Source organism: Oncorhynchus mykiss, chromosome 26 (genome assembly GCF_057628025.1).
Source record: "Oncorhynchus mykiss isolate SJ-2025 chromosome 26, ASM5762802v1, whole genome shotgun sequence".
Classification (NCBI taxonomy): domain Eukaryota; kingdom Metazoa; phylum Chordata; class Actinopteri; order Salmoniformes; family Salmonidae; genus Oncorhynchus; species Oncorhynchus mykiss.
The window spans coordinates 19,249,071-19,276,100 of record NC_143047.1 but is presented as its reverse complement, the minus strand read 5'-3'; the positions used below and the strand labels follow the sequence as shown (position 1 = coordinate 19,276,100).

General features: G+C 44.1%; 1 protein-coding gene across 1 annotated transcript; it reads right to left on the bottom strand.

Moving 5' to 3' along the window:
- Positions 1-690: 690 nt before the first annotated feature.
- On the bottom strand, positions 691-27,030 carry LOC110506538 (retinal dehydrogenase 2). Its single transcript, XM_021586223.3, has 13 exons — positions 25,971-27,030; positions 14,076-14,180; positions 13,366-13,506; positions 10,287-10,416; positions 8,846-8,907; positions 7,964-8,092; positions 7,582-7,695; positions 4,184-4,286; positions 3,001-3,185; positions 2,588-2,752; positions 2,186-2,343; positions 1,873-1,947; positions 691-1,674 (listed from the first exon to the last, which is right to left on the bottom strand). Exons 1-13 carry the CDS (start codon positions 26,091-26,093, stop codon positions 1,602-1,604), a joined length of 1,563 nt encoding a protein of 520 aa, XP_021441898.1. The 5' UTR covers positions 26,094-27,030; the 3' UTR covers positions 691-1,601.

The window sequence follows — 27,030 nt, the reverse complement described above, 5'->3', positions numbered from 1 at the left end:
CGGCCTCTCGCACACACTCTGATTCTTAATCCCTTCCATTGGTCCCTTGGCCCGAGTTCTCTTATTTTCATTCTGTCTTTGGCATATCAAATAGTAAATCTGTTTGCAAATGTATATGTGTCCAGAGAGCATAGTGTTTAGGATTGTGTTTAGCATTGTGCAGGAGCTGCATGGAGGGACCTACCAGATGTATAGGCCTGTTATTGTTTGTGTTTAATCCTCAGGCCTACATACTGTAGAAATATACAATTGTCTTTCATGGTATGAATGTTAAGATTAACACTAATATTCAAGACATTGTAATAATCACCAGAAGAGCATCTCTGTTAACTCTGTTACTGCAGTTGCAGTTTAGTGCCTCCTCAGACATAACATAAGGCTTGCACCAGATGCCTCGTTAAGAGAGTAAACTCCTCTTCTTTTTCACCATGAGTTACAACAGCAGCCTCGACTACGTCTTGCTGATACTTAAATATTAAAACGAGACTTGGGGCCCACCCTGTCTACCCTCTTCAGATCTCTGGCCAGAACGGAACTGTAAATTGTGCGACCTCATGAAATATCTGAGCAATATGTCAGAGCTGAGATAGCTGAGGCATGAATGTGGAAACGGAGCTTTGATGCAAGTGACTGCACTATATCACAACATATTACTTCCCTTGGCATTGAAACAAACACAGCCGAGCCAGGTTTTTGAGAGAAAAAAACGTTTTTTACTAAAAAAATCTATGGTCCATTTTTTATATCTTATAATTTCATAGTACATAATTGTATAAACATGAACATAGATGGACATCGATAAGAAACTTACATTACGATTAAAATACATTACTCCTCTTCTTAGCAGGTATGACTAAAATTATTTTAAGAGGTTAACCATTTTTGTTTTCACGTTTACATTGGTCATACATTGACATACAGTGTTAAGTAGTAAAAGTTCAAATAAAAACATGAACAATTAGATGTCAACAATTGCAAATTCTAATTAACAGTTTCAATGGACTCATCCATTCATTTCTGAGGTTGAGAGCTTCAGTGGTCTTGGAATGAGCTGATATGCTTCCATGAATGTTACCTGGCAAATCAAAGCAATGATACATAATGACATACAGTAGGAGGTTTGACAATGATACAACATGACCACACTGCCTCCCAACACGCTACAATGATTAGCTGACATGGGGCAAAGCAGGGATGGAGGTGCGGTGCATAAGTCTGTGAGTGTCCATCTCCTGGGGGTTAGGGGGGTTTTGGGGGGGACGTGAACAGAGTAGCCTCTCCCATCGTCTCTCCGAGTGCTTTAGTGTGGTTAGTGGAGGAGGTGGGTGATGGCAGTAGGTTGAGAAGAGGTTTGGTGTGAACTTGAGACCGCCGGTGGACACCGGGCTGATGGAGACAGCTGATGTTGATGTGAGGAATGCCCATGGGAGGTGAGGGAGAGGAGGGGGCAGGGAGTTTTCACAGCCAATAGAGTTAGTTGCCCATGGTCATGGCTAGTTGGGATGATCAGTGTGTTTTACCACCACAGACAGACACCCAGAGGGTCAGTGGTGCGCCTCAGAGGAAGTCCTCCTCCACTACGTGTGGTGTGGCCGGCTGCCTTAGGAGTTCTTAGCTGAGATCTTTATGGTGATGGTCTTCACCTCTGAGTATTCCTTCAGGCCACAATCCCCCCTGCAAACATACACACACAATGTCAGTTGAAACAGATTTCTAATGAACTGTAGCAAGCTTATTGTACAAAGCTTAATTTGGAAATATTTTGCAACCAAAACTTTTCTCTATTGTAAGCACACAGTTTACATGAATACTTGCTTGGCTTTGGTCACACACTTTCAGACAGTGGGCTAGGAACCAGAAAATAATACTTACAATTCACGCCCGTTGCCAGACATTTTATATCCTCCAAATGGACACTGCGTGCTCAGGGCATTGAAACAGTTTATCCTAAATACACAAAACATACATCAAACATCATCTTTGATTCTTCTGCATTGTTTAATAATCGTGTTGAATGGTAATGCTGTCAAGACTGGTTAAATGAAGAGCATGCTGAGTGGAGTGTAGTTGAATACTGTATGAGCTACATACTGTAAAAAGCTACAGTAATATGACTCAACCTTTTATATGATCTATGGGGTTAACCAGGGACACATAGATAGTTATGATGATGAGAGGGTCTTACCAGACGGTGCCAGCCTGCATGGCTGTGGAGATGGTCATGGCTTTGGTGATATCGCTGGTGAACACAGCTGCCACCAGGCCGTACTCTGTGTTGTTGGCCCTTTCAATCACCTCATCAATAGTCTTGAACTTCATGATCTGCTGAACTGGTCCAAAGATCTGGAGTAGACAGTTAGTAGTATTTGTAAGATGACATGTTGAAACATTCCATGATGACATCCTTGCTTAGTCAGACCATTAAGTGTGTGGGGGGCAAGGCCATTAATAGACATTTTAACTTATTTGGAAACCACCTTCCGTAAAATCATAGGGCATGGAAAGTCATGTTTCAGTCATACTGGGAGTTTTAGTCATACTTTGTATCATTCATTCAGTGTACCAGTCAGTCAGTGTATCACCGTACCTCCTCTTTTGCGATGCGCATGTCATCCTTGACGTTGGAGAAGACAGTGGGCTCGATGAAGAATCCTTTCAGGCCCAGGGCTTTGCCTCCACATTCCAGCCTGGCTCCCTCACTGATGCCACTTCGAATAAACTCCAGCACACGGCTCTGCTGCTCCTGGCTGATCTGGATTAAGAGAGAGACGGGGAGAGGAGAGGAGAGGAGAGGAGAGGAGAGGAGAGGAGAGGAGAGGAAGAAAGAAAGAAAAAGGAGGAAGCAAGAAGGAAAGCCAAAAGAGCATATTTAACATACAGTAAATAAAATACATTATATTTAGTCATGCACATATTGTGTCGATAACTGATATGTTTTGACATAGAGGGTATTGTTTGACTCCTCCCTCCCTTGCAGGGTCTATGGTCCTCTATCCTCACCTGTGGACCCTGCTCCGTGGTGGGATCGAAGGGGCTTCCTACTGTCCTCCTCTTGGCCCTCTCCACACTCCTACGCACAAACTCCTCATAGATGGGCTCTTCCACGAAGATACGAGAGCCTGCAGTGCAGCACTGGCCTGCATTGAAGAACACTCCCTGGTGGGCCTGCTCCACAGCCAGATCCACTGAGGAAGAGGAAGAAGAGTAAGAGGGGGCTCAGTATACAGTTCATTTTAGCTGCATGTGGTAGTACGTTATTACATTATGAAAAATGTTGATGAAATTCCATATGGTTCTTATAAATTACATGAATTAAAAGCGAATATCATTAATGCACATACACTACACATGCACAATCATGGTCAGAATGTTTTCTACCACTGTCCAGCTATTCTCTATGCTGCACATTTGCTATCTGACACCTGAGAGACAGGCCCCTGCCATGGCACGCAAGGGGTTAACGGAGCCCAGTGATTTATGGGTCTCGGCTGATGCAGGCGGCCAGGGCAGGTTCCATTCTCCTGATTTACGGGCCTTGGGGAGCCCCTCTCGCGGCTGCTGAAAGCATTTGAAAGCCCCGGCACCCCCAGTTCAGTGAGACACTTAGAGCTAACATGAGAGCCATCCATCCATTGGTTTTCACAGCCCTGTGAAGCCCAGCGGAAGCTTTTGAAGATGCAAGAGCTCTCACTCCATGTGGACACATCCACTGTCTCATTTTGCATGTCAGACTAAATTATTGGACAAAAGATTGTAAATAATCCCCCTCGGCCCTCTATCAAGACAATGTCTTTAATAAGGCAGGGGATCCCGAACTTTTTTGTCCCGCGACCCCATTTTGATATCAAAATATTTTCCCCCAGTCTGATTTATTGCCTGGTCTTGTCCACTCTGTTCTAATGAGTCCTGCACAGCTTGTGGGCATTGTAGAGGGAAACAGTGATGGGATCATAATGTTTTGAAGCTTAAAAGGTTCAAAAGATAGAGCCAAATTTGCAGGAAAAAAAACAGAAATGGCTCTGTTTATTACAACCCCAATCTATAGCGCACATTTTATTTCAGCCTTTCTCTCGCGACCCTATTTTCAAATCAGGCAATGCCATATAGGGAACCCCTGCTTCCATCTGGACGACCACCTATGCGGAAACAGGAGGAACTAATAAAACAGTGTCATCAAACTTACAATCAGCGTCTGCAAAAATAATGTTGGGATTCTTTCCTCCTAGCTCCAGGGTTACTCTCTTCAAATTACTCTTCCCAGCTGCTTCTTGGATCCGCTTGCCGACCTGGGGAGGAACCGGGGCTTGGGTTTAGTTTACTCACGCAGACACAAGCAGACCTGTGGCCGGATCACTAAATGGATGCAGCCATTAAATAGCTTAGCAGGTTGGTTAGGCCCAAAACAAGGGATGCACCACTGGGCCCACAGAAACACAAGTGTGCCAAACACACAGCCAAAATATCTATTACAGGTTCTGGGAGGCTTCAGCAGAAAAGTTTCAGCAGCGAACAGCATCTCTTCTTAAATCAAGCGCAGGAAGAAGCAACCACAGGTTGTGTGGGTGGCAGCAGCAGCCTGGGCGTGTGGCACATTGAAACACCTAACTGTGATAAGTTGTAAAGTGATGCCTGTTTGGTGCAACGTGGGCCTACACTGCCCTGGCTGGCATCGCTGAATGCTGAGGATGATCTGAGGAGTTGGGAGTGTTTATCAAACAGCAGCAGGAGCTTTCCTTTCGACTTCTCTGTTCACAATTTCCCCCTCATCAAAAGTGCTCTCACCATTATCCAAATACTGCTGAATTCCACAGCCCTTTCCCATCTCCCTCCAGACTCACACAGTGGAGACGTGTAAAAACAGTGGTTCTCTAGTAATGCATAGCGTGAGCTCTCAGTGAAAATGAATCGCTTGCAAGTATTTGAGTCTGCCCAGCTGCTCTTATTATACTGATGTATTGTATTGACCCCAACATTATTTCTCAACACCATGAGATGAGATACATCCTTATTAAATAGAGACAAGCCTGAGAAAGAGAGCGAGCAACATTCGTAACCATAAACCAACAAGCACACTTCCTGTCCACCCAGGAGTCACTGACACACATGATTTTATTTTCCAGGAGATAGAGAGAAGACCAGCGCTGGAAGAAGATAGAGGGAGTCCCCCCAGTGGAAAAGAGTGATGCCTCATCTCTTTGCACGAACAATGTTTAACACTGGAATGTCTCACTTTCCCAATATTGCCAGACTGCGTTACTCTGTGTTAGGAAATGAGCAGGGCAGCCTGCTGAGTGTTCTTGTTGGATTGGTAGAGCAGCTGTGTGATAGGGACAGCAGGACAAACCTTCCTCTGGCAGGCAGGCAGGCAGGCAGGCAGCACGGTCTCTAAAGCTGTCCTGGCTGTCGCTTTCTTTGATGGCGGGGCTCAAGGGGTGCTGACTAACATGACGTTACACTGAAGTGTAAAGGAGACACGGTGGGCTGGCTCCCACTTGCGCCGCTACTGTGGAGAGTCACAGCCCTGAGTGTGTGTGAGTGAGTACAAGGATAAGGGACCGCTGACTCAATGGCCACCTGAAACCACACCCCCCTTCAAGCCTCTACCCATCCACCCCATCTACCCCCTCCAGCCTCTCAGAGGATGCTGTGTCCACTGTCCCCTCTCGCCCGGTGTGACTGAAACCCAAGGTGACTCACAGTCTGGGCATCTACATTCTCTCACAGCAGCGCTTCATCCACTCTGTAATTGACTCCAGATCACAGGAAACAACAACAGAGAAAGCAGTTAAAGACAACTGGCCACTTTTTGGGGAAATGTTCTGTAACCGTGGATGGTAAAAACATTTTAAAAGAGGAAGGCTCGTATGTGTGTGCTGCCTGGTAGCATGTACAGTGATGGTGGAGAAAGCCCTGTGGATGTTCATTGGTTAGGTAATGGAGCATTGATCAAATGATTAAATTACTTAAGTTCGGGCTGCATGAATGGACTCTGAGGATCAATTGAAACCCTATTCACCCTCATTAACTTTATTACTGCATTCAGGTTCTCATTAATAACCGTTCAGATGATTTGGACATCTGGGTCTTTGTCATCCGTACAGGGCTTGACAGAGATGTTGCAACAAAAATAAATAAATAAACAAATCCCTTATATTCTCAATAAAGGCCTGGATTTGATTCAACCACACAATTTAAATACATGTTTTTCTCCACATTATGTTAGTTTGCTTTGGTTACAGTGTTTCTGTTTGTCCCCTTATCACCAAGAGCAATCTATTATGTCTGCACATGCGTAGCAGTGTTGGGGGGTGCTGAATACCACACACACACAGTCACTCTCCTCCCTTTCTCTCCAAACAGATCCCCAGAGTCAAAGCAAAGATACTATAAACTCTAGGGCTTCTCTAAACACTACAAAACCTTGTTTCATTTACGACAGATACACGTGAAATATACGCAGGTCATTTCAAAACATATAAAATCCATCGATTTATGGCGCTTCATAATTATGTTAAGATTACTGTAGGTGCTCTTACTGCCTGAGGGGGTACATTTGTGGTTAGCAATAACAGATGTTTATAAAATGATCTAAATGAATGGAATTGGCAGTCATTCTGACTGATCACACAAGACGGAGGAATGCAATCCAACCACAACATCTCCTAATGCTCACTGCCTAACATGGTTGATCATTCCTAGTTTTCCATCAACATTTTTCCACTGTCTATGAAGGCGGCTGTTTTTCCTAGGGACCTGATAGACAACTCAATGTCTGTAAGGTACAGTAGCAGGTTGTCATTAGACTGGCTGGTACACTTATGAGCTAGTTTGTCTGTGACGGGTCTATGTATGTCAGTGTATGTACAATATGTGTGTGTGTGTGTGTGTGTGTGTGTGTGTGTGTGTGTGTGTGTGTGTGTGTGTGTGTGTGTGTGTGTGTGTGTGTGTGTGTGTGTGTGTGTGTGTGTGTGTGTGTGTGTGTGTGCGTGTGTGTGTGTGCGTGTGCGTGTGTGAAGTGTAGATGTGTGTGTTAATGTGTACATTAGTGTGTGTGTGTGTGTGTGTATAGTGTAGATGTGTGTGTTAATGTGTACATTAGTATGTGTGTGTGTGTGTGTGTGTGTGTGTGTGTGTGTGTGTGTGTGTGTGTGTGTGTGTGTGTGTGTGTGTGTGTGTGTGTGTGTGTGTGTGTGTGTGTGTGTGTCTGTGTGTCTGTGTGTGTGCGTGTGCATGTGCGTGTGTGTAGTGTAGATGTGTGTTAATGTGTACATTAGTGTGTGTGTGTGTGTGTGTACATTAGTGTGTGCGTGTGTATGTGTACATTAGTGTGTGTGTGTGTGTGGTAAAGTCCAGCAGCAGACTGCTCACCTCTGATCCCCCTGTGGTGAGAAGTAATGACAAGGCACGCAGCTTATGTAAGCACCTGTTTGTTTGTTATTTAGACTTCAATACAGGAACCCAATGTCCCCTAATTACAAAGCCCTCCATCTCTGCTGCTCTGCACATGTTGGCCACTGTGTCACTAAAAAAAGCAATAGGGACAGTGGATTATCCGTCAATCGCTTTGTTCATGGAAATTACCTCAGTTGATCCTGTGAAAGCCACTTTGTCTATGCCCATGTGCGAAGCAATCGCAGCTCCTGCCGTTGGCCCGAATCCTGGCAAAATATTGACGACTCCCGGTGGAAACCCAGCCTGTCAAAACAATATGAGAGGAAACAAGCTTTAGAGGAGAGGACAGGAGAGCCAAGCAAAACCCCAGGCAGTGTTAGGGAATCCGGACCCAACCCAACCTCCCTACCAGCAGACCAGAGAGAATGGACAGAACATCAAAAAGACAAGGGGCAAGAGAGACACACTGTCTCAGAGAATGGGAGAGGCCGAACACAGAGAGAAGACATGGAGGATGTGGATAAAGAGGCTCTAAGGATTGGGTTACTGTGGTGATTGTGCTGTACTGTACCTCTTTGACCAGAGATCCGATGTACAGGCAGGTGAGGGGTGTCTGCTGAGCAGGCTTCAGGACCACCGTGTTCCCACAGGCCAGTGCTGGACCTAGCTTCCATGCAGTCATCATCAGTGGGAAGTTCCACTGTAGACATAAACACCCCCCCCCACCCACACACACACACAGGACATCAGACTCTTGACAAAGGGCGCTCACTCATACTCAATAACTCTTCACTGCTCTCCCTGCTCTCCCACACATTCCGTCGCTTACTCACTCATAGACTCTCACTTTCACTTGCCCAACGTAGTCATGACAGGAAATGTTCTCCCGCCCTATCTATTCTCTTCCCACATCACTGAGAAAACAAGGAAATTGCAACACATGTGCAGTCCTTAGAGCGTGTCATGGTACTACACAGGCGGGTGTTATTTCTACTTTACACTGAACCCCAGTAGGCCTCAGCACAGACCCACACACGCTTCCTCAAGCTCTTGCACAATCAATGCTCTGTTCTTACTTCTGTCCTCCTGTCCCTTGTCTCTTTCATAGTGCCCCCCCACTCTCCCTTTCTCTCTCTCCCCCTTCCTCTTCCCCTCTCTCTCTCTCTGAGCTTATACTGATCTGACACAGTCTCTTTCTCAGCCTGCCAACAGATTTACCCAAATATACACTCACTGATAAGCACGTCAGAGACTTCCAGGAACCTGCACAATATGTTTTAACAACAGGGCTGCCTCTGTCCCAGACCTCACAACCACCACCATCCCAACACCTTTCCTTCTATCCACCTCTCACTGCATATTGAGTGGGAAGCTTTGCAGATGTGGGAGAGTGACTGTTAGATTTGTCCTCTGAGACTAGACATCTGAATAGAAAACAAACTGGCACACTCACAGGGATGATCTGTCCACACACTCCTATGGGCTCGTGTCTAGTGAACGTCAGATAGTCTCCATCTGTAGAGGAACACACAAGAACAAGGCTCGTTACTATCCTCTGCTCAAGCTGGGTTTGGGAAATGAGCATGTATGAGACGTTAGCAGAGCAGTGACCGGATTACACATCAAACACCAGGTGTCCATGTTGTGCTTTTGACCAACACAATTCATCTTGATCTAAAAAGGCAATACATCACACAGTACCATTCTTTTGTCACGCTACATTGAGCAAAATGATACGTGTCACTCTGTTTAAAGTCAGGAGAAAGCAGTGGGTGTTAAGTTGGAAGGATAGTTTAATTCCTCTTACATTACCAGAGTAAAGGATGATACTCGTTGAGGGTGTGCCATGTTTATTCATTCCCTACAACAGTAGTAATAACAATCGCTATGGAGTGGTAGAAAACTGAACAGTGTTTATTACAATAGAGTTATGTGATGTTCATGAGAACAGGATGGCTATGGCTTCAGCTGATGAAGCATTGCTCCAGAGAGGAGGAGAAGGAGGAGGAGCTTGGACCTGGAACTAAGGCCCAAGGGTGGACTGGCCAATTGCTTCATCTTCCCTGGTGGCCAAGATAAGACATCTCAAAATCATCCAGGCCACAGAAACAGTTCTGTTTGTTTGCTCTGTAACACTGCTGCACATTGGAATAGTGCTAAAGACAAACTCTGAACAAGCTGAGGACTGGCTGGGTTTGGTGAAGAAACACAGGAGGGGCTTGAAGAGCGACCAGACCACAGTGCTAGTCCCAGGAGGTTGTCTTTCTTAGGTCCTCTGTTTTCTTGGCTACTAAACAATAACTTAACATGCCTGTTAAAAGAGTGTGGATGACTTGTATAGACTCTCTAATGCCAGACCCTCAGTGAGCAGACCCCATCTGGTCCTCAGGTGGGTCCCTGAGAACCATCTACTACCCAAACACCACCCCAACCCCTCGCCCAGCTAATGGTTGTCTATGACAGAGCTGCGGAGTGGCTGTCCTAACTCCTATAGACTCCCCGTTGCGATGCTTTAAATTAGCCAGAACAGCCAGCGGCCCTCGCTCTTTAGTCCTGTCACTGGGCTCCACTGGTGGCAGTCTCAACAGGAGGGCGACCATTAAGGCTCAGATTTATAACTGGCCAGGGAGCAGCCATATTTACCCTCACATCACCTCTGTGCCCTCAGCACAGCTCATCTCCTGTCCCGCAGGCCCCCAGAGAGAAGCCTGGTGCTCCGCTTATCTGCTGCTAGCTAACTAGTAATCTTCACCTGGCACTGGCATCCACCACATACCTCTGACCTGTAACATTCTGCCTGGGTTCTAGTTCGTTGAAATTGAAGAGAATAAGAATTCAATGTGCTTTTGGCTACATAACGTACAGTCAGGAAGCCTGAGTTGGAATAGACTTACCCATTGGAATGGACGTTCCATGGATCTTGTCTGCGTATCCAGCATAGTATCTGAGCGTCTTTATGGTTCCCTGGAGGTCCACAAACAGGGTGGGCAGGAAAGGCTTCCCACTGTCCATGGACTCTATAGTCTGGAGAGAAATATATATTTAAACACAATCTTTGTCTTTTTGTTTTTTCCAAGAAACAGTGGGTCTTAAGATTATCTCCGGGGGGAAACGTGATACTAAAATAACATCATGCTACAGTGCCTATAAATCAACCTTTAAGACTTAGGGTTATTAGGTTGATTTAACACTATTATAACCACATCGGCAAAAGCGTAGTGCTTTTCTCCGGCATCTTTTAAAACAGTCCCCTTGTTCTGACATCTCTCTGTCACAATACATTTGTTTTAAATCTGTTCTTTTTTTACAATAATTATTGAAAAAATATGCTTTAAATTGAAAACATTTATGTTAATGTAAAGTGACATAGGATGTCTAGAAACATGCCTTAAAGATTCAAGTTATTATTATTATTATCTCAAGTAAAAAATGGACACTTTTATATTTTAAGGGGGTCTCATGAAGATCCTTCTCTGATCTTCCGTGGTACATTACATGGCCATTAATATGGAGTTGCTCCCCCCTTTGGTGCTATAACAGCCTCCACTCTTCTGGGAAGGCTTTCCACTAGATGTTGGAGCATTGCTGCCAGGACTTGCTTCCATTCATCCACACAAACATTAGTGAGGTTGGGCATTGATGTTGGACTATTCGGCCTGGCTCGCAGTCGGCGTTCCAATTCATCCCAAAGGTGTTCGATGGGGTTGAGGGGTTGAGGTAAGGACTCTATGCAGGCCAGTCAAGTTCTTCCACACTAATCTTGACAAACCATTTCTTCGTGCATGGGGGCATTGTCATACTGAAACAGGAAGGGGCTTCCCCAAATTGTTGCCACAAAGTTGGAAACACAGAATCGTCCATAATGTCATTGTATGCTGTAGAGTTAAGATTTCCCTTCAATTGAACTAAGGGGCATAGCCTGAACCATGAAAAACAGCCCCAGACCATTATTCCTCCTCCACCAAATGTTACAGTTGGCTCTATGCATTCGAGCATGTAGCGTTCTCCTGGTATCTGCCAAACACAGATTTGTCCGTTGGACTGCCAAATGGATAAGCTTGATTTATCACTCCAGAGAACGCATTTCCACTGCTCCAGAGTCCAATGGTGGCGAGCTTTACACCAGTCCCAGTCCAGACACTAGGCATTGCGCATGGTGATCTTAGGCTTGTCTGCGGCTGTTCGGCCATGGAAACCCATTTCATGAAACTCCCAACTAACTGTTATTGTGCTGACATTTTGTTAGGTTACAGACTTATTCTGTAATCTACACACAGTACCCCGTAATGACAAAGCAAAAACTGGTTTTTAGAAATGTTTTCAAATTTACATAACCATTCAGACCCTTTACTCAGTACTTTGATGAAGCACCTTTGGCAGCAATTACAGCCTTGTGTCTTCTTGGGTATGACGCTACAAGCTTGACACACCTTTATTTGGGGAGTTTCTCCCATTCTTCTCTGCAGATCCTCTCAAGCTCTGTCAGGTTGGATGGGGAGCATTGCTGCACAGCTATTTTCAGGTATCTCCAGAGATGTTTGATCGGGTTCAAGTCTGGGCTCTGGCCGGGCCACTCACGGACATTCAGAGACTTACGCAGAAGCCACTCGTGTATTGCCTTGGCTGCATGCTTAGGGTCTTTGTCTAGTTGGAAGGTGAACGTTCACCCCAGTCTGAGGTCCTGAGCGTTCTGGAGCAGGTTTTTATCAAGGACATCTCTGTACTTTGCTCTGTTCATCTTTGCCTCGATCCTGACTAGTCTCCCGCTGAAAAACACCCCCACAGTGTAACCGGTGTGAAATGGATAGCTAGTTAGCGGGGTGTGCGATAATAGCTTTTCAATCGGTGACGTCACTTGCTCTGAGACCTCAAAGTAGTGGCCACGGCTTTAGTAGAGCGATAGTAGAGCGATGTGTGCAGAGGCTCCCTGATTCGAGCCCAGGTAGGGGCGAGGAGAGGGACGGAAGCAAAACTGTTACAACGGCATTATGCTGCCACCACCGTGCTTCACCGTAGGGATGGTGCCAGGTTTCCTCGAGACGTGATGCCTGGTATTCAGGCCAAAGAGTTTAATCTTGGTTTCATCAGACCAGATAATCTGGATTTTCATGGTCTGAGAGTCCTTTAGGTGCCTTTTGGCAAACTCCAAGCGGGCTGTCATGTGCCTTTTACTGAGGAGTGGCTTCCGTCTGGCCACTCTACCATAAAGGCCTGATTGGTAGGGTGCTGCAGAGAAAGTTATCCTTCTGGAAGGTTCTCCCATCTCCACAGAGGAACTCTAGAGCTCTGTCAGAGTGACCATCGGGTTCTTGGTCACTTCCCTGACCAAGGCCCTTCTCCCCTGATTGCTCAGTTTGACCGGGTGGCCAGCTCTAGGAAGAGTCTTGGTGCTTCCAAACTTTTTCAAATTAAGAATGATGGAGGCCACTGCGTTCTTGAGGACCTTCAATGCTACAGAAATCTTTTGGTACCCTTCCCCAGATCTGAGCCTCGACAAAATCCTGTCTCGGGGCTGTACAGAAAATTCATTCGAACTCATGCCTTGGTTTTTGCACTGACATGCACTGTCAACTATAGGACCATATATAGACAGTTGTGTGCTTTTCCAAATCATGTCCCATCAATTGAATTTACCACAGGTGGAATCCAAACATCTCAAGGATGATCAATGGAAACAGGATTCACTTGAGCTCAATTTCGAGTCTCATAGCAAAGGGTCTGAATACTTATGTAAATAAGTACATACATTTTTATTATTTTTTAAATTTGTAAAAATGTCTCATGACCTGTTTTCGCTTTGTCATTAGATTGCTAAGGATTTTTTATTTATTTAATCAATTTTAGAATAACCCTGTAATGTGGCAAAATGTGAAAAAGTCAAGGAATCTGAACTGTATAGTGAATGTTCCTTTGAGCATGTTGCAAAAACAAAGAAGTCCGGGATCTGGACTTAGAGCACTGTGGTAGACTCACTGCTAGATAGGCACTGTCCCTCTCCACCAGGTCAGCCAGTTTAGCCAGCAGTCTACCCCTTTCTGACGCATCCATCCTCCGCCACACTGAACCAAGGGTGAAGGCCAGCCGGGCCGCCTGCACCGCCTTGTCCACATCAGCCTGTAGAAGAGAAACAGTTGAATGATTGAATCAGCCTGAGGGAGAGAAACAGAGAAACAGTTTAATGATTGAATCAGCCTGAGGTAGAGAAACAGAGAAACCGTATCCAGTACACAGTTTAATGATAGAACCTTATCCAGTTAACAGGTGTTTCTCCACCTCCATTGAGACAAATAAAATGTGTCTGTCTATTCCGAATGATACTTAATGGATCTTCCATTTGCATGTTTAAGGCTTGTTCTGCTTCAGTTATTCTACACAGAGGTGCTGATTTAGGAAAGGAGAGGAGGAGCAGCCGAGCCAGAGAACCAAACCACATTAGACTAAACTCCCTGCCCGTTTGCTTTCCTTGTTTTTTTGGACACATAACTCACACATGGACAATGCATGAAGGAGAGGATGCCAGGACAGGGGTGGTGGGAAACACGTGTGGAAAACCCAAGCGTAGCTCTGTCTAACAAACATCTAATCCTCAAACACTGCAAGGGAAAGTACCTGTGTTTTCATTTCTGAAAATATAAGATATGGGAATGCAGAAACTACAGATTTGTTTTTATTTTCTACAATACCTTCTCTGCTTCTTGGACCTCACAGATCTGCTCTCCGCTGGCTGGGTTGTAGACTGGGAAGGTCTTTCCGCTCACAGAGTCTTGCCACTCATTGTTGATGAAAATCTGCAGGGAGAAAAGATGCAGCGTTCAGTACACAGGATGGAGAGGCCCATGTGAGAGGGGAAATGTGGTTATAGGAGCAGCTCTGTTTCTCTCCAGAGCCTATTCAGCCATTCCTGCTCTAAAGAGGCACAGGGGCCCTGGTATAACATTTTACTTGTGCAGTTTTCTCAACACACAAATGCTGAATCAAGACAGAAGTATTTACCTGATCAAATAAGAAATGTGCTGTGTTTCATGATTAGATTATTGGGATCAGTTTGAGAGGGAGCATAATTGTAAGGTTGGATCATTGGTAATGTGTGTTATATTATTTAATAAAAACGTATTGTTTTGTTACCGTGGTGCAAAAAAACCAACCTATTCCGTAACTAATGGTAGTTCCTGATAAACAGTCTAGTGAGAGTGAGCCTGGCTCCTACAAGTGCCTCTCAGTTCTTGTGTAAGGGAGGGAGAGAGGCAGAGAGGCAGGGAGCCAGACAGGCAGGGAGAGAGAGAGAGAGAGAGAGAGAGAGAGAGAGAGAGAGAGAGAGAGAGAGAGAGAGAGAGAGAGAGAGAGAGAGAGAGAGAGAGAGAGAGAGAGAGAGAGAGAGAGAGAGAGAGAGAGAGAGAGGAAGAATCTGTGGAAATGTGGACAGAGATTCCTGCCTGCCCCGCATGGCTCTCTGGGGAGTACTCCAACATCTAGACAAAGAGGTGGGGGAGAGATAAATCCCTATCAGACACCAGACACCCCCTCACTCTCTCATACACACACACACACACACGTGCGCACACACATACATAAACATATACACACAGAGAGAGAGAGAGAGAGAGAGAGACACACGTTTCACAACATCGCTGCTCGTTTATGAGATCATAAAACACAGGCCACACTTGGTTTCTGTGATGCGTTAAAGCAAGCCGTCCGTTAAACAACCACCTGGGATTCCAAACGGACTCTTTTCAAGCTCAATAAAGACACCAAGAAAAACAAATGTTTAGACAAAAAACAGAAATGGTACATATCTCAAGGAATTGGCCTGAGTTTAATAACAGTCCTCTGAGCTTCATTTTAAAAGCCCCCTAACAAACTGGTGTGATTTGATTATACAAATGTGACGGATGTCTTATGTAAGAGTAAGGTAAATTAAAGATGTCTCTGTCCCGTTGGCTTATTGACATGTTTTGGTCTATCACAGCGACTCCTCAGACACTGTTTTTAATTAATGTCAGTCTGTCTGATAGATGGGGTGTTAAGAAAACATCTGCTGGCTTAAATCCTCCTGTATACACATGTGCTCTTACCATACTTTTATTTGAGAGGGAGAAAAGATACACTGAGAGCAGAACTGAAAGCAGGGTTCAAGTGTCCCGCTGGCCCAGGCCTCTCTAGCTCTCCAACATGTTTACCAACGTAAACTTAGAGGCTTAAGCACAATTTAATTGGCTGTAAACTGTGAGGAGTGTTTACTTTAGGGCAGGTATAAAATGCCAGCTCGCTTGGAAACCATTCAAGACTCAGCACACAGACATCACTCTCACTCCCTCCCACTCACTCTCTCCCGCAGTTGTCTGCTTTACAAGAAGAACCTTGCACATGAATAACTCATGTTTGAGTGTTCAGGTGTTCGGTATCTGCCTGTACCACTCTGCGGGCCATACCATACAAACTTGTATACCATTTCAATGAATCTGTATTAGCCTGCCCTGAACACTTCCCCACACACACAACAGATAGAAACATGCCCACTGAGGGTCCTCGTCCAACACATCCCAGCACAGCACACAAAGTGGACCCACAGTCATTTCAGACAGCAGAATCGACACAGGCCCCCAGTGGGCTCTCTCCCATCCACATCCCAGACTTTATTAGTGGCCTCTCTCCCAGCCACAGCCCAGCCTTCTCAATGAGTTCTCTCCCAGCCACAGCCTTGCCTTCTCACTAAGTTATCTCCCAGCCACAGCCTAGCCTTCTCAGTGAGTTCTCTTCCAGCCACAGCCTAGCCTTCTCAGTGAGTTCTCTCCCAGCCACAGCCTAGCCTTCTCAGTGAGTTCTCTCCCAGCCACAGCCTAGTCTTCTCAGTGAGTTCTCTCCCAGCCACAGCCTAGCCTTCTCAGTGAGTTCTCTCCCAGCCACAGCCTAGCTTTCTCAGTGAGTTCTCTTCCAGCCACAGCCTAGCCTTCTCAGTGAGTTCTCTCCCAGCCACAGCCTAGCCTTCTCAGTGAGTTCTCTCCCAGCCACAGCCTAGTCTTCTCAGTGAGTTCTCTCCCAGCCACAGCCTAGCCTTCTCAGTGAGTTCTCTCCCAGCCACAGCCTAGCCTTCTCAGTGAGTTCTCTCCCAGCCACAGCCTTGCCTTCTCAGTGAGTTCTCTCCCAGCCACAGCCTAGCCTTCTCAGTGAGTTCTCTCCCAGCCATAGCCTAGCCTTCTCAGTGAGTTCTCTCCCAGCCACAGCCTAGCCTTTTCAGTGAGTTCTCTCCCAGCCCCAGCCTAGCCTTCTCAGTGAGTTCTCTCCCAGCCCCAGCCTAGCCTTCTCAGTGAGTTCTCTTCCAGTTCATCCAAGCTGAGTGTTCTCAGGCGCCTAACATCGGGGGCCACCTTTAATCTGACTCTCATTAAGAGCACTTCATAAAAGTGTCAGTGACGACGAGGAGCTGAGGGCCTGCTACAAAAACAGAAAGCCCTATAGAGCACGGAATTAGTTTTAAAATTTATAGGGGCCACTGTAGTGGAACGTCCTAAATCAGGGGAGCCCCCTGACAGCCCCGACAGTCTGAGCAAGAATGCAGTCCGTGGGTAGCTTTATGCACGGCGTAACCCCTCTCACAAGGCACCGCCGAAGGAGAGGGGATAAAACAGGGGAACAGTGGACCAGGCCGCCATCTAAATCATGGCTAGAAAAGGACAACCATCAGCCACCGTTTGGCTCGGCCCTCTCGGGGCTCAGGGGGCTGTTAGACTTTTGTCTCGTCCCATTCAGAGAGTTGATTAAGACGACAAGGCTGCACACTAAATCAACTCTCAACGTTTCTTCAAATTGCTTTTAGGTTCATTTAGAAACGAAGGGGAAAAAAACTCAGATGGAAACTCAAGTGCAAAAGTGCAAATTTTGAAATGATGTGTTTTCTTTTTGTTTTTCCCATCCCCCCGTGGTGTCCTTGCTCTCACCACACATGGCGGTTTCATTTGTATACAAATAATTATCCCCATATAAGTACTCACTGCCTTTGATAAGGGGCCATTATAAATAAATTGACCATGTCTTAGCTCCAATCAAGTCTAGCAAAATGAAAAAAATAACAGCTACAGTACCAGTCAAAAATTTGGACACACCTACTCATTCAAGGTTTTCTTTATTTTGACCATTTTCTACTCTGTAGAATAATAGTGAAGACATCACAACTATGAAATAACACATATGGAATCATGTAGTAACCCCCCAAAAATTCAACAAATCAAAATATATTTTAGATTATTCAAAGCAGCAATCCTTTGCCTTGATGACAGCTTTGCATACTCTTGGCATTCTCTCAACCTGATTCATGAAATGCATTTCAATTAACAGGTGTGCCTTGTTAAAAGTTAATTTGTGGAATTTCTTTCCTTCTTAATGCGTTTGAGCCAATCAGTTGTGTTGTGACATGGTAGGGGTAATATACAGAAGATAGCCCTATTTGGTAAAAGACCAAGTCCATATTATGGAAAGAACAGCTCAGATAAACAAAGAGAAATGACAGTCCATCATTACTTTAAGACATGAAGGTCAGTCAATCCGGAACATTTCAAGAACTTTGAAAGTTTCTTCAAGTGCAGTCACAAAAAAACATCAAGCGCTATGATGAAACTGGCTCTCATGAGGACCGCCACAGGAATGGAAGACCCAGAGTTACCTCTGCTGCAGAATTACCAGTGTCAGAAATTGCAGTCCAAATACATGCTTCACAGAGTTCAACAGACACATCTCAACATCAAAACTGTTCAGAGGAGACTGTGTGAATCAGACCTTCATGGTTGAATTACTACAAAGAAACCGCTACTAAAGGTCACCAATAATAATAAGAGACTTGCTTGGGCCAAGAAACACGAGCAATGGACATTAGACCGGTGATTTGAGATTTTTGGTTCAAACCGTAGTGTCTTTGGAAGACGCAGAGTAGGTGAACGAATGATCTCCGCGTGTGTAGTTCCCACCGTGGAGCATGGAGGAGGAGGTGTGATGGTGTGGGAGTGCTTTGCCCGTGACACTGTCAAGGCACACTTAATCAGCATGGCTACCAAAGCATTCTGCAGCGATACGCCATCCCATCTGTGTGACGTCCTGACCTTAGAGAGCCTTTTTATTTCTCTATTTGGTTAGGTCAGGGTGTGATTAGGGTGGGCATTCTAGTTTTTCGTTTTCTATGTTGGCCTGGTATGGTTCCCAAACAGAGGCAGCTGTCTATTGTTGTCTCTGATTGGGGATCATATTTAGGCAGCCTTTTCCCACCTGTTTGTGGGATCTTGTTTTTGTGTAGTGCCTGTTAACACTGCAATTACTTCACGGTTCGCTTGTTTTCTGTATTTGTTTTGGTGAGTTTCTTTGATTAAAACATGTGGAACTCTACGCACGCTGCGCCTTGGTCCATTCATTATAACGAACGTGACAATCTGGTTTGTGCTTAGTTGGACTATCATGTGTTTTTCAACAGGACAAAGACCCAACACACCTGTAAGGGCTATTTGACCAAGAAGGATGGTGATGGAGTGCTGCATCAGATGACTTGGCCTCCACAATCACCGGACCTCAACCCAATTGAGATGGTTTGGGATGAGTTGGACCGCACAGTGAAGGAAAAGAAGCCAACAAGTACTCAGCATATGTGGGAACTCCTTTAAGACTGTTGGAAAAGCATTCTAGGGGAAGCTGGTTGAGAGAATGCCAAGAGTGTGCAAAGCTGTCATCAATGCAAAATGTGGCTACTTTAAAGAATCTACAATATAAAATATATTTTGATTTATTTAACACTTTTTTGGTTACGACATGTTTCAAATGTGTTATTTCATAGTTTTGATGTATTTACTACTATTCTACAATGTAGAAAATGGTGAAAATAAAGAAAAACCCGAGAATGCGTAGATGTGTCTAAACTTTTGACTGGTACTGTATGTCAGTCCCAAAGCCTGTTTTAAGATGATAACTGACATGGGAAAGTTATATGTTGTGTGTATTGTACAAATAGGAAAGGAAACAAGTGGTGGGATCCAGACCTCTCACAGTACACCAACATGAAGACAACTGCTAAAAATGCATAGAACCTTTACACTGAATTAAATCAATCGATTTGTGCTCATGAGGGAATGCTTCAAGCTGTGTGGTTTCTTATTATTTGGTAAACACGCAGGCCATTTTGGTATTACAGAAAGTTGGCAGAGTTTGTGCTCCCGGTGCAGCCGTGACATCTGATCCTCCTACAACACACAGAGAGAGAGAGAGCTGCCTGGCGTGGATGGGAACTGGACAGTCTGCAGATAGGTCAACACTTTATGCATGGGCCACAGGACAGCTGCAAACATTTAGCAACCCCCATGTTTTTCTGTTAAAACTGTCAATCTCACATTGCTGACAGTACTTGTCTGTTTGGCTGATGAAATGATGAGACATGCGTGCCTGAAGCCAACGATGAACATAAGGTTTACAGAATACATGTTTCTGATCACATCAGCGTGGCTCTATTGTTCACTATACAGGGCACAAATGTCAATATGAAAATAAGCTCTGCTTATCTACAACATGCTCTCAATGCAATGGGACTAGGTGGTGATCACCTCGACCAAGCAAAAGGTAGATATATTTGGGAGTCCCCTGAGAATACATGTGCAATCAGCAGACATTGAGAAACTAAAGAGTAATGTTCCATCAGTTCAGTGAATTCAAGGCGCAGTCCTGCTGATCCATTTCTCATCTGCCACTGTGATCTCTCTGGAGGCTGCTCCACAACTGCACTTGGGAGTGAGGGCAGGCAGGGGATGCCAAAGTACTCACAGCAGCCAGCAAAACATCTGTTTGGCCTCTAGCGTCTTCTCATGGCTCACACGCTTAAGGAATATTTAATGGGACTCATTTCTCGTCCATTTTCAGGAGGCAGGAGAGAGTTAAAAACATACATATATGTTTATACACAGCAGGCCAAGATTCCACAGCCAGACGGATCCTGATCAGGGCACCTGCAGCTTTCGTCTGCACAGGAAGTTTCATATCCTTTCCTATCACAGGACCTCTATTTCCGCTCTGTTTTCTGGATCTGTTTCAAGACATTTATAATTACTACTGTTACAAGCGAGGGGAGGGCATGTGAAACTGGAGCCCAGTTGGTGTTTTTTCCCCAGTCCTCCTGACACCATAGAACCTTCATGTTTTCCATTCACACACCCGGAGACAATGCCACCCTGCTCTCCTGGGTGTGGAGGGGACGACCCCGCTGTCACCGACTGGCAAACATCTTTGTCTTGACTGTGTGTGTGGTGAGAAAGTTGAATCTGTTCCCCCTCACTCCTTAACGCAAGAAACAGAAATTCAATAGGAAACTGTGTTTGAATATGAATTGTCATTTGTTCAAATGGATGGAACATGCGGGAGTTGGAGTTGGGCGGCACAGCCTCTTCTAAGCCGCCATGTGGTGCCAATGTCTACAGAGTCTGAGATTGACACTTTCACTGAGGTACACTGAGTTTGTCTTTCAATCAGCTGTATCATCTGTGCAGATTTCAAACATAACATTTATCCTAATTAAATAAATATCTGTGTTAAAGAAATAGCCTAATTTCATAAAATAATATTAGGGATATCAAATCCCCGATTTTCATAAAGAGCATAAGCCTTTAAGACTGAAAGACTTAACCATACTTTTCTAAGGGTTCAAATGATCAAAATATTACCTTGAAGTAAGAGTAGAATATTCTATGCTTCCACTACATTCTGTCAGTGGGAGAAATAACACAAATAAATGTCATCTGGGTAGAATATAACTACAGTGATCCACTAGTGATAAGGGGTGACTGGGGCCTGGTGACTATGACTTCATGTCTGGCAGACTTCTGCTCTCTGTGTATCTAAGACTCTCTAGAGGGGAGAGTTTTTTATGGATATCAGAGGATTTATGGAGCCAGCAGTTTTTCACAATGACACCATAAGGATTTACACGTTCCATGTCAACCGGCCTGAAGACTTAAGGTATAGAAGTTAATGGGATAACCTCCCTGTCACCGGGCTTCCTTAAAGAGTGATTAAGAGACAGGCGACGCGATGTTGACGCCTCTGCTCAGACGATAATTTACACTCACTGCACAAACAGCCATTTCACAACGACGGACATATTCATGGTACCAAGCTCACCCTGTCACAACCAGGGATGTGTATAACTGCGTTTGTGACTGTGTGTCGGAGAGAAAGAAGGGGGGAGAGTGTGAAACGAGAAAGAGAGGGAATCGGAGAGAGAGAAGAAGAAAAAGTGAACACTCGCTGTGCTAGTTGTGATAAATCATTCAGTCTCCCAGTGTCCTCCACCTTGGGGTTTGTTTGATGTTCATCGCAGTAAGATGGTGGTTTTGAAGTGAAAAACTCCAGAAGTGCAGGTCAGGTTCTGGCAAGGCAGGTCACTGACCCACACTGTGAGACAGGCCCAGAATTTACAGCCCAGTGGACAGCACCTAGCATTGGGGAGCCCCAGCCTTCATCTGTACTATCTCAATCAGTGACGGATTGATGGGGCCTCTTTCATTCATCCACATTGACTGACTGACTGGACTTCTCACAGATTAGTTTACAAAACCCTCCCTTGCTTCAATATGCAGGTTATAGATTCCTATTAACGTTAAAGTTAACGTAAGCCAATCTGGAAAATAAAAGCCATTATTTACATTGGGAAGCTATATAATGAGCATGGCACTGCGTCTAGTTAAAGTCTGGTATGTTTGAACATTGTGAAGGTTGCATACGCATAGCTCTTCCTGTTTCACTGCATTTGACACAGTTGAAAATTAAACCCTATTTGGATTAAAGCCCAAATTCCTCTGCCAGGATTCACTGATTTATAGTCCTCATTCCCCACAGTCTATGTACGCTCACAGGTGTAGGATCTTAATTTGAGCACCCTGTTACAGGAGAACTGCAATGCTGGAACAGTAAAACTTGTGGTGTATTTAAAGTTTAGAAAGGCTTCTGAAGTTTGTAATATCTACTTTGAAATTTCAGACTTGGTTATCCCTTACGAAAAATGTATCAACCCCTACAAAAATGTTCATGAATTATAATCCACATAATAATTCACATCTCCTGTTGCTGCAGGATTATTTTCTCAACTCAAGATCCTACATCTGTAAAAGTACACTAAACTACAACCGTGCTACAGTGACTCCAGTTTACCATTAACTTCAGCTACTTCTGTCCTACTGACAATGAGGAATCCCTGCATGACAGTTTTATAGTAAACAATGACAGAAAAATGTCTACACCTTGGCCGCTCAAACATTATGCAGGATCATACACACTAAGTATCAAATCAAACACATTTTGTGACCTCAACTTTGCATTTCCAGGTGTCTCTCTCAACAACTTGAAGGAGAATGTGCCAGAAATGCTCCTTCCCTCCATCTCTAAAGATTTATTCTTCTAGGTGTCTGGTTTAACGACTCCTAATCATTGAGCGGTGTGAGAAGCCACCCGGGCCAGAGAAATCACCCCCTAAAACCCTGAGAACACTGGCTCTGTCTCCATTCATTAACTATACACCACACAGTTTATCCTTCTCCTCTCTCTCCCCGCTCTGCAAAAAGCTCAAATCATCAATAAATGCCCATCGGGGTAGGTTAATTTATGGCTTCCTTCGTGGCGCTATCAGTCCTGCGGACTACCTCACAGACTGAGAGCTCTAAAGCCGACTCTCCTGTGACCATTCAAACGCTATGTTTTTATACTGGCTTTGACTCTTACTACCCAGCTGGTTTTAGGCCACAAGCTATGGTGAAGTGGGGGTAGGGTAGATCGAGGAACAGAGACCCAAGCGTCCTCTTTTTACGGCTGTAGCTACAGGAGAGCGGGGTGTGAAAAAGTTTGAATTTTTTTATAACAAAGCAAAGTGAGACCTGAGCAGACCTTCCAAAGTCTCACTGATCTGCACAATCCCACGCAGGGAGGGAGATCGCTTAACTGACATGTTCACACAAATGTCTCTTTGACGGCAAACAGTTCATTGCTCAGTGAAAGGGACAAGGATAAAGCGTCTATGGCGATAACACCTCTCTATCTCACACCTCTCTACAGTCACTGTTGGTACTAAACATACTATGGCCATATCTTCAAGGACACACTATTAGTAACATCCATTTGCAAAACAAAACTGTTGACTGAAAAAAAGACATGCCCAGTCATGGTGACTATCTCAAACTGTATTCATATTCACTTATCAACGATCATGTTTTACAGTAAGTAGAAAAAACATCAACATACTCAAGCTCATGTGAGACCAAGGAAACAATTCTAACCCTGAGTGCAAGGAGCTGCGTTACAAGCATGTTCATTCTCAGCTCTCTACTGGACGTCTGGCTGCAAAAGGCAGAGGCACATCACACAACTAGCCTACAAGGAGTGGAAGAATGCATAGGGCTACACAGAGAGCATGCGCCCACAGTCCAGAAGGCCAGCTCTTTCCTAGCTAAGGACCCTGATCGCAGTGTTCATTCTCCCCCTGGCAGGCAGGCGGTGGGCTGGATAGAACATGAACAGGGTGTGAGGAGAGGAGCGCCTGCATCAGGGGTGGCCATAAATCAGTGATCTCCTGCCCCCCATGTCCACCAAACCAACAGGGACTGGAGGATTCAAATTCCTGGGGGTTAATTCACCAAGCCCTGCGCTCCCTAAAGGTTCTCCTATACATTCCACCCTTTGCGTGCATTCTTTTAAATAATACTAAGCATGAGGGAGGTAGAGAGAGGGAGAGAGGGAAGGAGAGCTGATAGCATGACTGTGCACATAAGACAGGCATGCTAAACCAGTTCTCCTCTTATGGCGAGTAGACCACTGTAAGTTGCTTGTTGCCTCAGCGAAGTGCCCTTTGAACTTACAACAACAAGGTGTGAGGCTAACACTGATTACAACACTGTACTTCATATTGTGCTGTTATGGAGCTCTCCTCAATAAGAAGTGCCCTTTACTCACACTCATGGCAATAAAAGCATAGGATTTGAAACTGCAGAAGGAACCATGCTACAGCAAACAGACAAACATCCACATTATTATACATGTTTGGATGGTGACTCTACAGTCAAGTCCTAGTGATTTGATTAAATGTATACCAGCAGTAAGTAAAGGGGGAGTTGAGAAACAGCCTATACTGGGTCTATACTGACATCACATATTATTCTCATTAATGAAATCCTCAAAATGCAAGGATACATTTTGTGAAACAATAATGACCAAAAATATGACACTTTCAGAGGAAGCCCTTGGAGTCTGATTCCTGCTATTGCTGTGTAGGCCTACTTAAACGCCAACGGAGCCCATAATAACCAACCACAAGTGTAACGGCACAAAAATCTATTCAAATACCATTCAAATACAATATCTAGGCTATAGAGTACACATCAAATAAAATATGTAGGAAACATGAGACTTGTGATTGAAATAAGTCTTCACATTTCATCAAGTGTTCTTGCGTAATTTTGCATGAGGTCAGAAGAGTCATGCGGACTTCTAAGGACAACAATGGACTAGAACACCACGACTTTGCAATTAATTCCGTGAATCTAATAACTTATTCTGAATCATAGTAAAATTAATAGAATTTACAACATGCGTAAGGGGTTCTGAAACCAGTGAAATTGCTTCTTACGGTAGGCAAAGAAACCAAGACCCTCCTCATTTTATGTTCAAGCTTTGATATGATTGAATACAATTAGTTTAAATACATATTTTGAAACGAAATAAAAGCACACTTAAGATAAAATATGACAATAGGCCTATCAAATGTATATCAGACCAAACCATGGATTTTTACAACAAAAATATATTCCAAAGTGAACATTTTCAATTCAATCGTATTTTGCAATTACAGGTGTGAATGAATCACAGCAACAAGGTATTTTTTCTAATTGTATGCAAGTGATATAAGATACCTGGGAATCATGTTTATAATCAATAAATAGTTAATAACATGCGTTTATTATCAATCACATAACGGCAGGTTACGGGACGTTTATTCTATCTGGACAGAATTGCGTAACGACAACATTCTATCTGGAAAAAATGCTGACCTTCACTAAATGACTGCTGTCACCTGTGATAAATACTATTCATTGTAGCCACTGCAGATGACATACAGACTATATGAGTCATGGTGAATATAAAAGTGAAATAAAAACCACCTGTGCAATATAATTATGTTGGCAGCACTGTTAATCATTCAAACATGCCTTGGAAAACACTCGATGTGGCCGTATGTGATAACTTTTAGAAAAGTTTCACACATACTGTACGCCACATGTTGTTGAGCTGTATTCTATGCTATGAGTTGAGCAATGAATGCGAGAAAAGATCTGAAACCAATTTTACGAGGGTAACTCCAAAACTTGAATGAACATTTTAAACCGGACTCAATCACCTGTACTGTGCGCAAAGACATTGGCTAAATTGGGCAGTTACACACTTTGAAAATTGTGTCTATCATCTACAGACAAATACCTTTAGGGGGGAAATATTCTGCATAATAGAAGAGATATGATACATTGAACATAATATGTGACTCGGAGTAAGTAAGTTTAAGTTGTTTCACAGACCTTGGTGTACTTGATCTCCGCGTTGGGCACCGGCGAGGGCATCAGCTGGAGAGATGCCATGAGCGCAGCGGCATCGGCGTCGGTCTTCACTTCACCAGGGAGTTCGATTTTACTGGAAGTCATCGCGCCTGCCTCCGTGTGTCTGTTGCAGATGCGTCTTCGTTTTTTTCTACTGATTTCTGATTAGGACTTTGGAATCCTTCCTGTGTTTATAACCAGGTGTCAGCGGCGGTCCGTTTTTATTGGGTAGAGAACAGGGCCGTCCTCCTGATAGAATTAAAATCTAGCTTAATTTACATAAACGAACCCAGCCATCCATGTTGGGGAGGGAAAGTACTTATCACAATGTCTCTCATTATAAGTCAAAGCAAACACATTGAAATTGATATGTTATCTGTATTGAATAGTGCCAGTTTAAACACACTGACTTACATTTAAGATATTATAATGAATATACTATAACAAAATGGGATCAGGGTAAGATGTTATATTAGAGAAGTGGTGCTTGTGGTATTTACGAGAGAATTAAACACCTTGGTAAACGGTAAGTGTGAAAGCAATTCCTTAAACGACTCTTTAATAAAAACAACATGCTACAGACTTTTTGCTGTAAAGACTCCACGGTGCGCCTTTAAGTAAACGAACCTTCTTTATATGAGACTTGTGTGAAAGAGAGATTCTAAACTTTTTTCTCACCAGATATGGGTCTATAATAGGCAAATGTATAGAATATTTTTAAGTACTCAGCTAATTATTTTGTAGCTAAAACTTAGTCTATTCATGAATACCAGTGGCCTTATTTCCATAAGAGGTGGTAAGAAGCATAATAATTAATCCTGATGCTGGACTACTTAGAACAAACCCGAATGACATAATGTATTTATTCTTTAGCTACACTTGTCATATTTAAGTGTGATGTCTATAAATAAGGTCCGTTTGCCACACATTTCATCAACTTGCCTGTTATAACATCCTCACAAGGTCTTAAGATGTTATTTAGTGTGGACTTAAAGCCATCATTATTATTTCCTTGTCTGTTGATGAGAGGCATCTCTCCTGT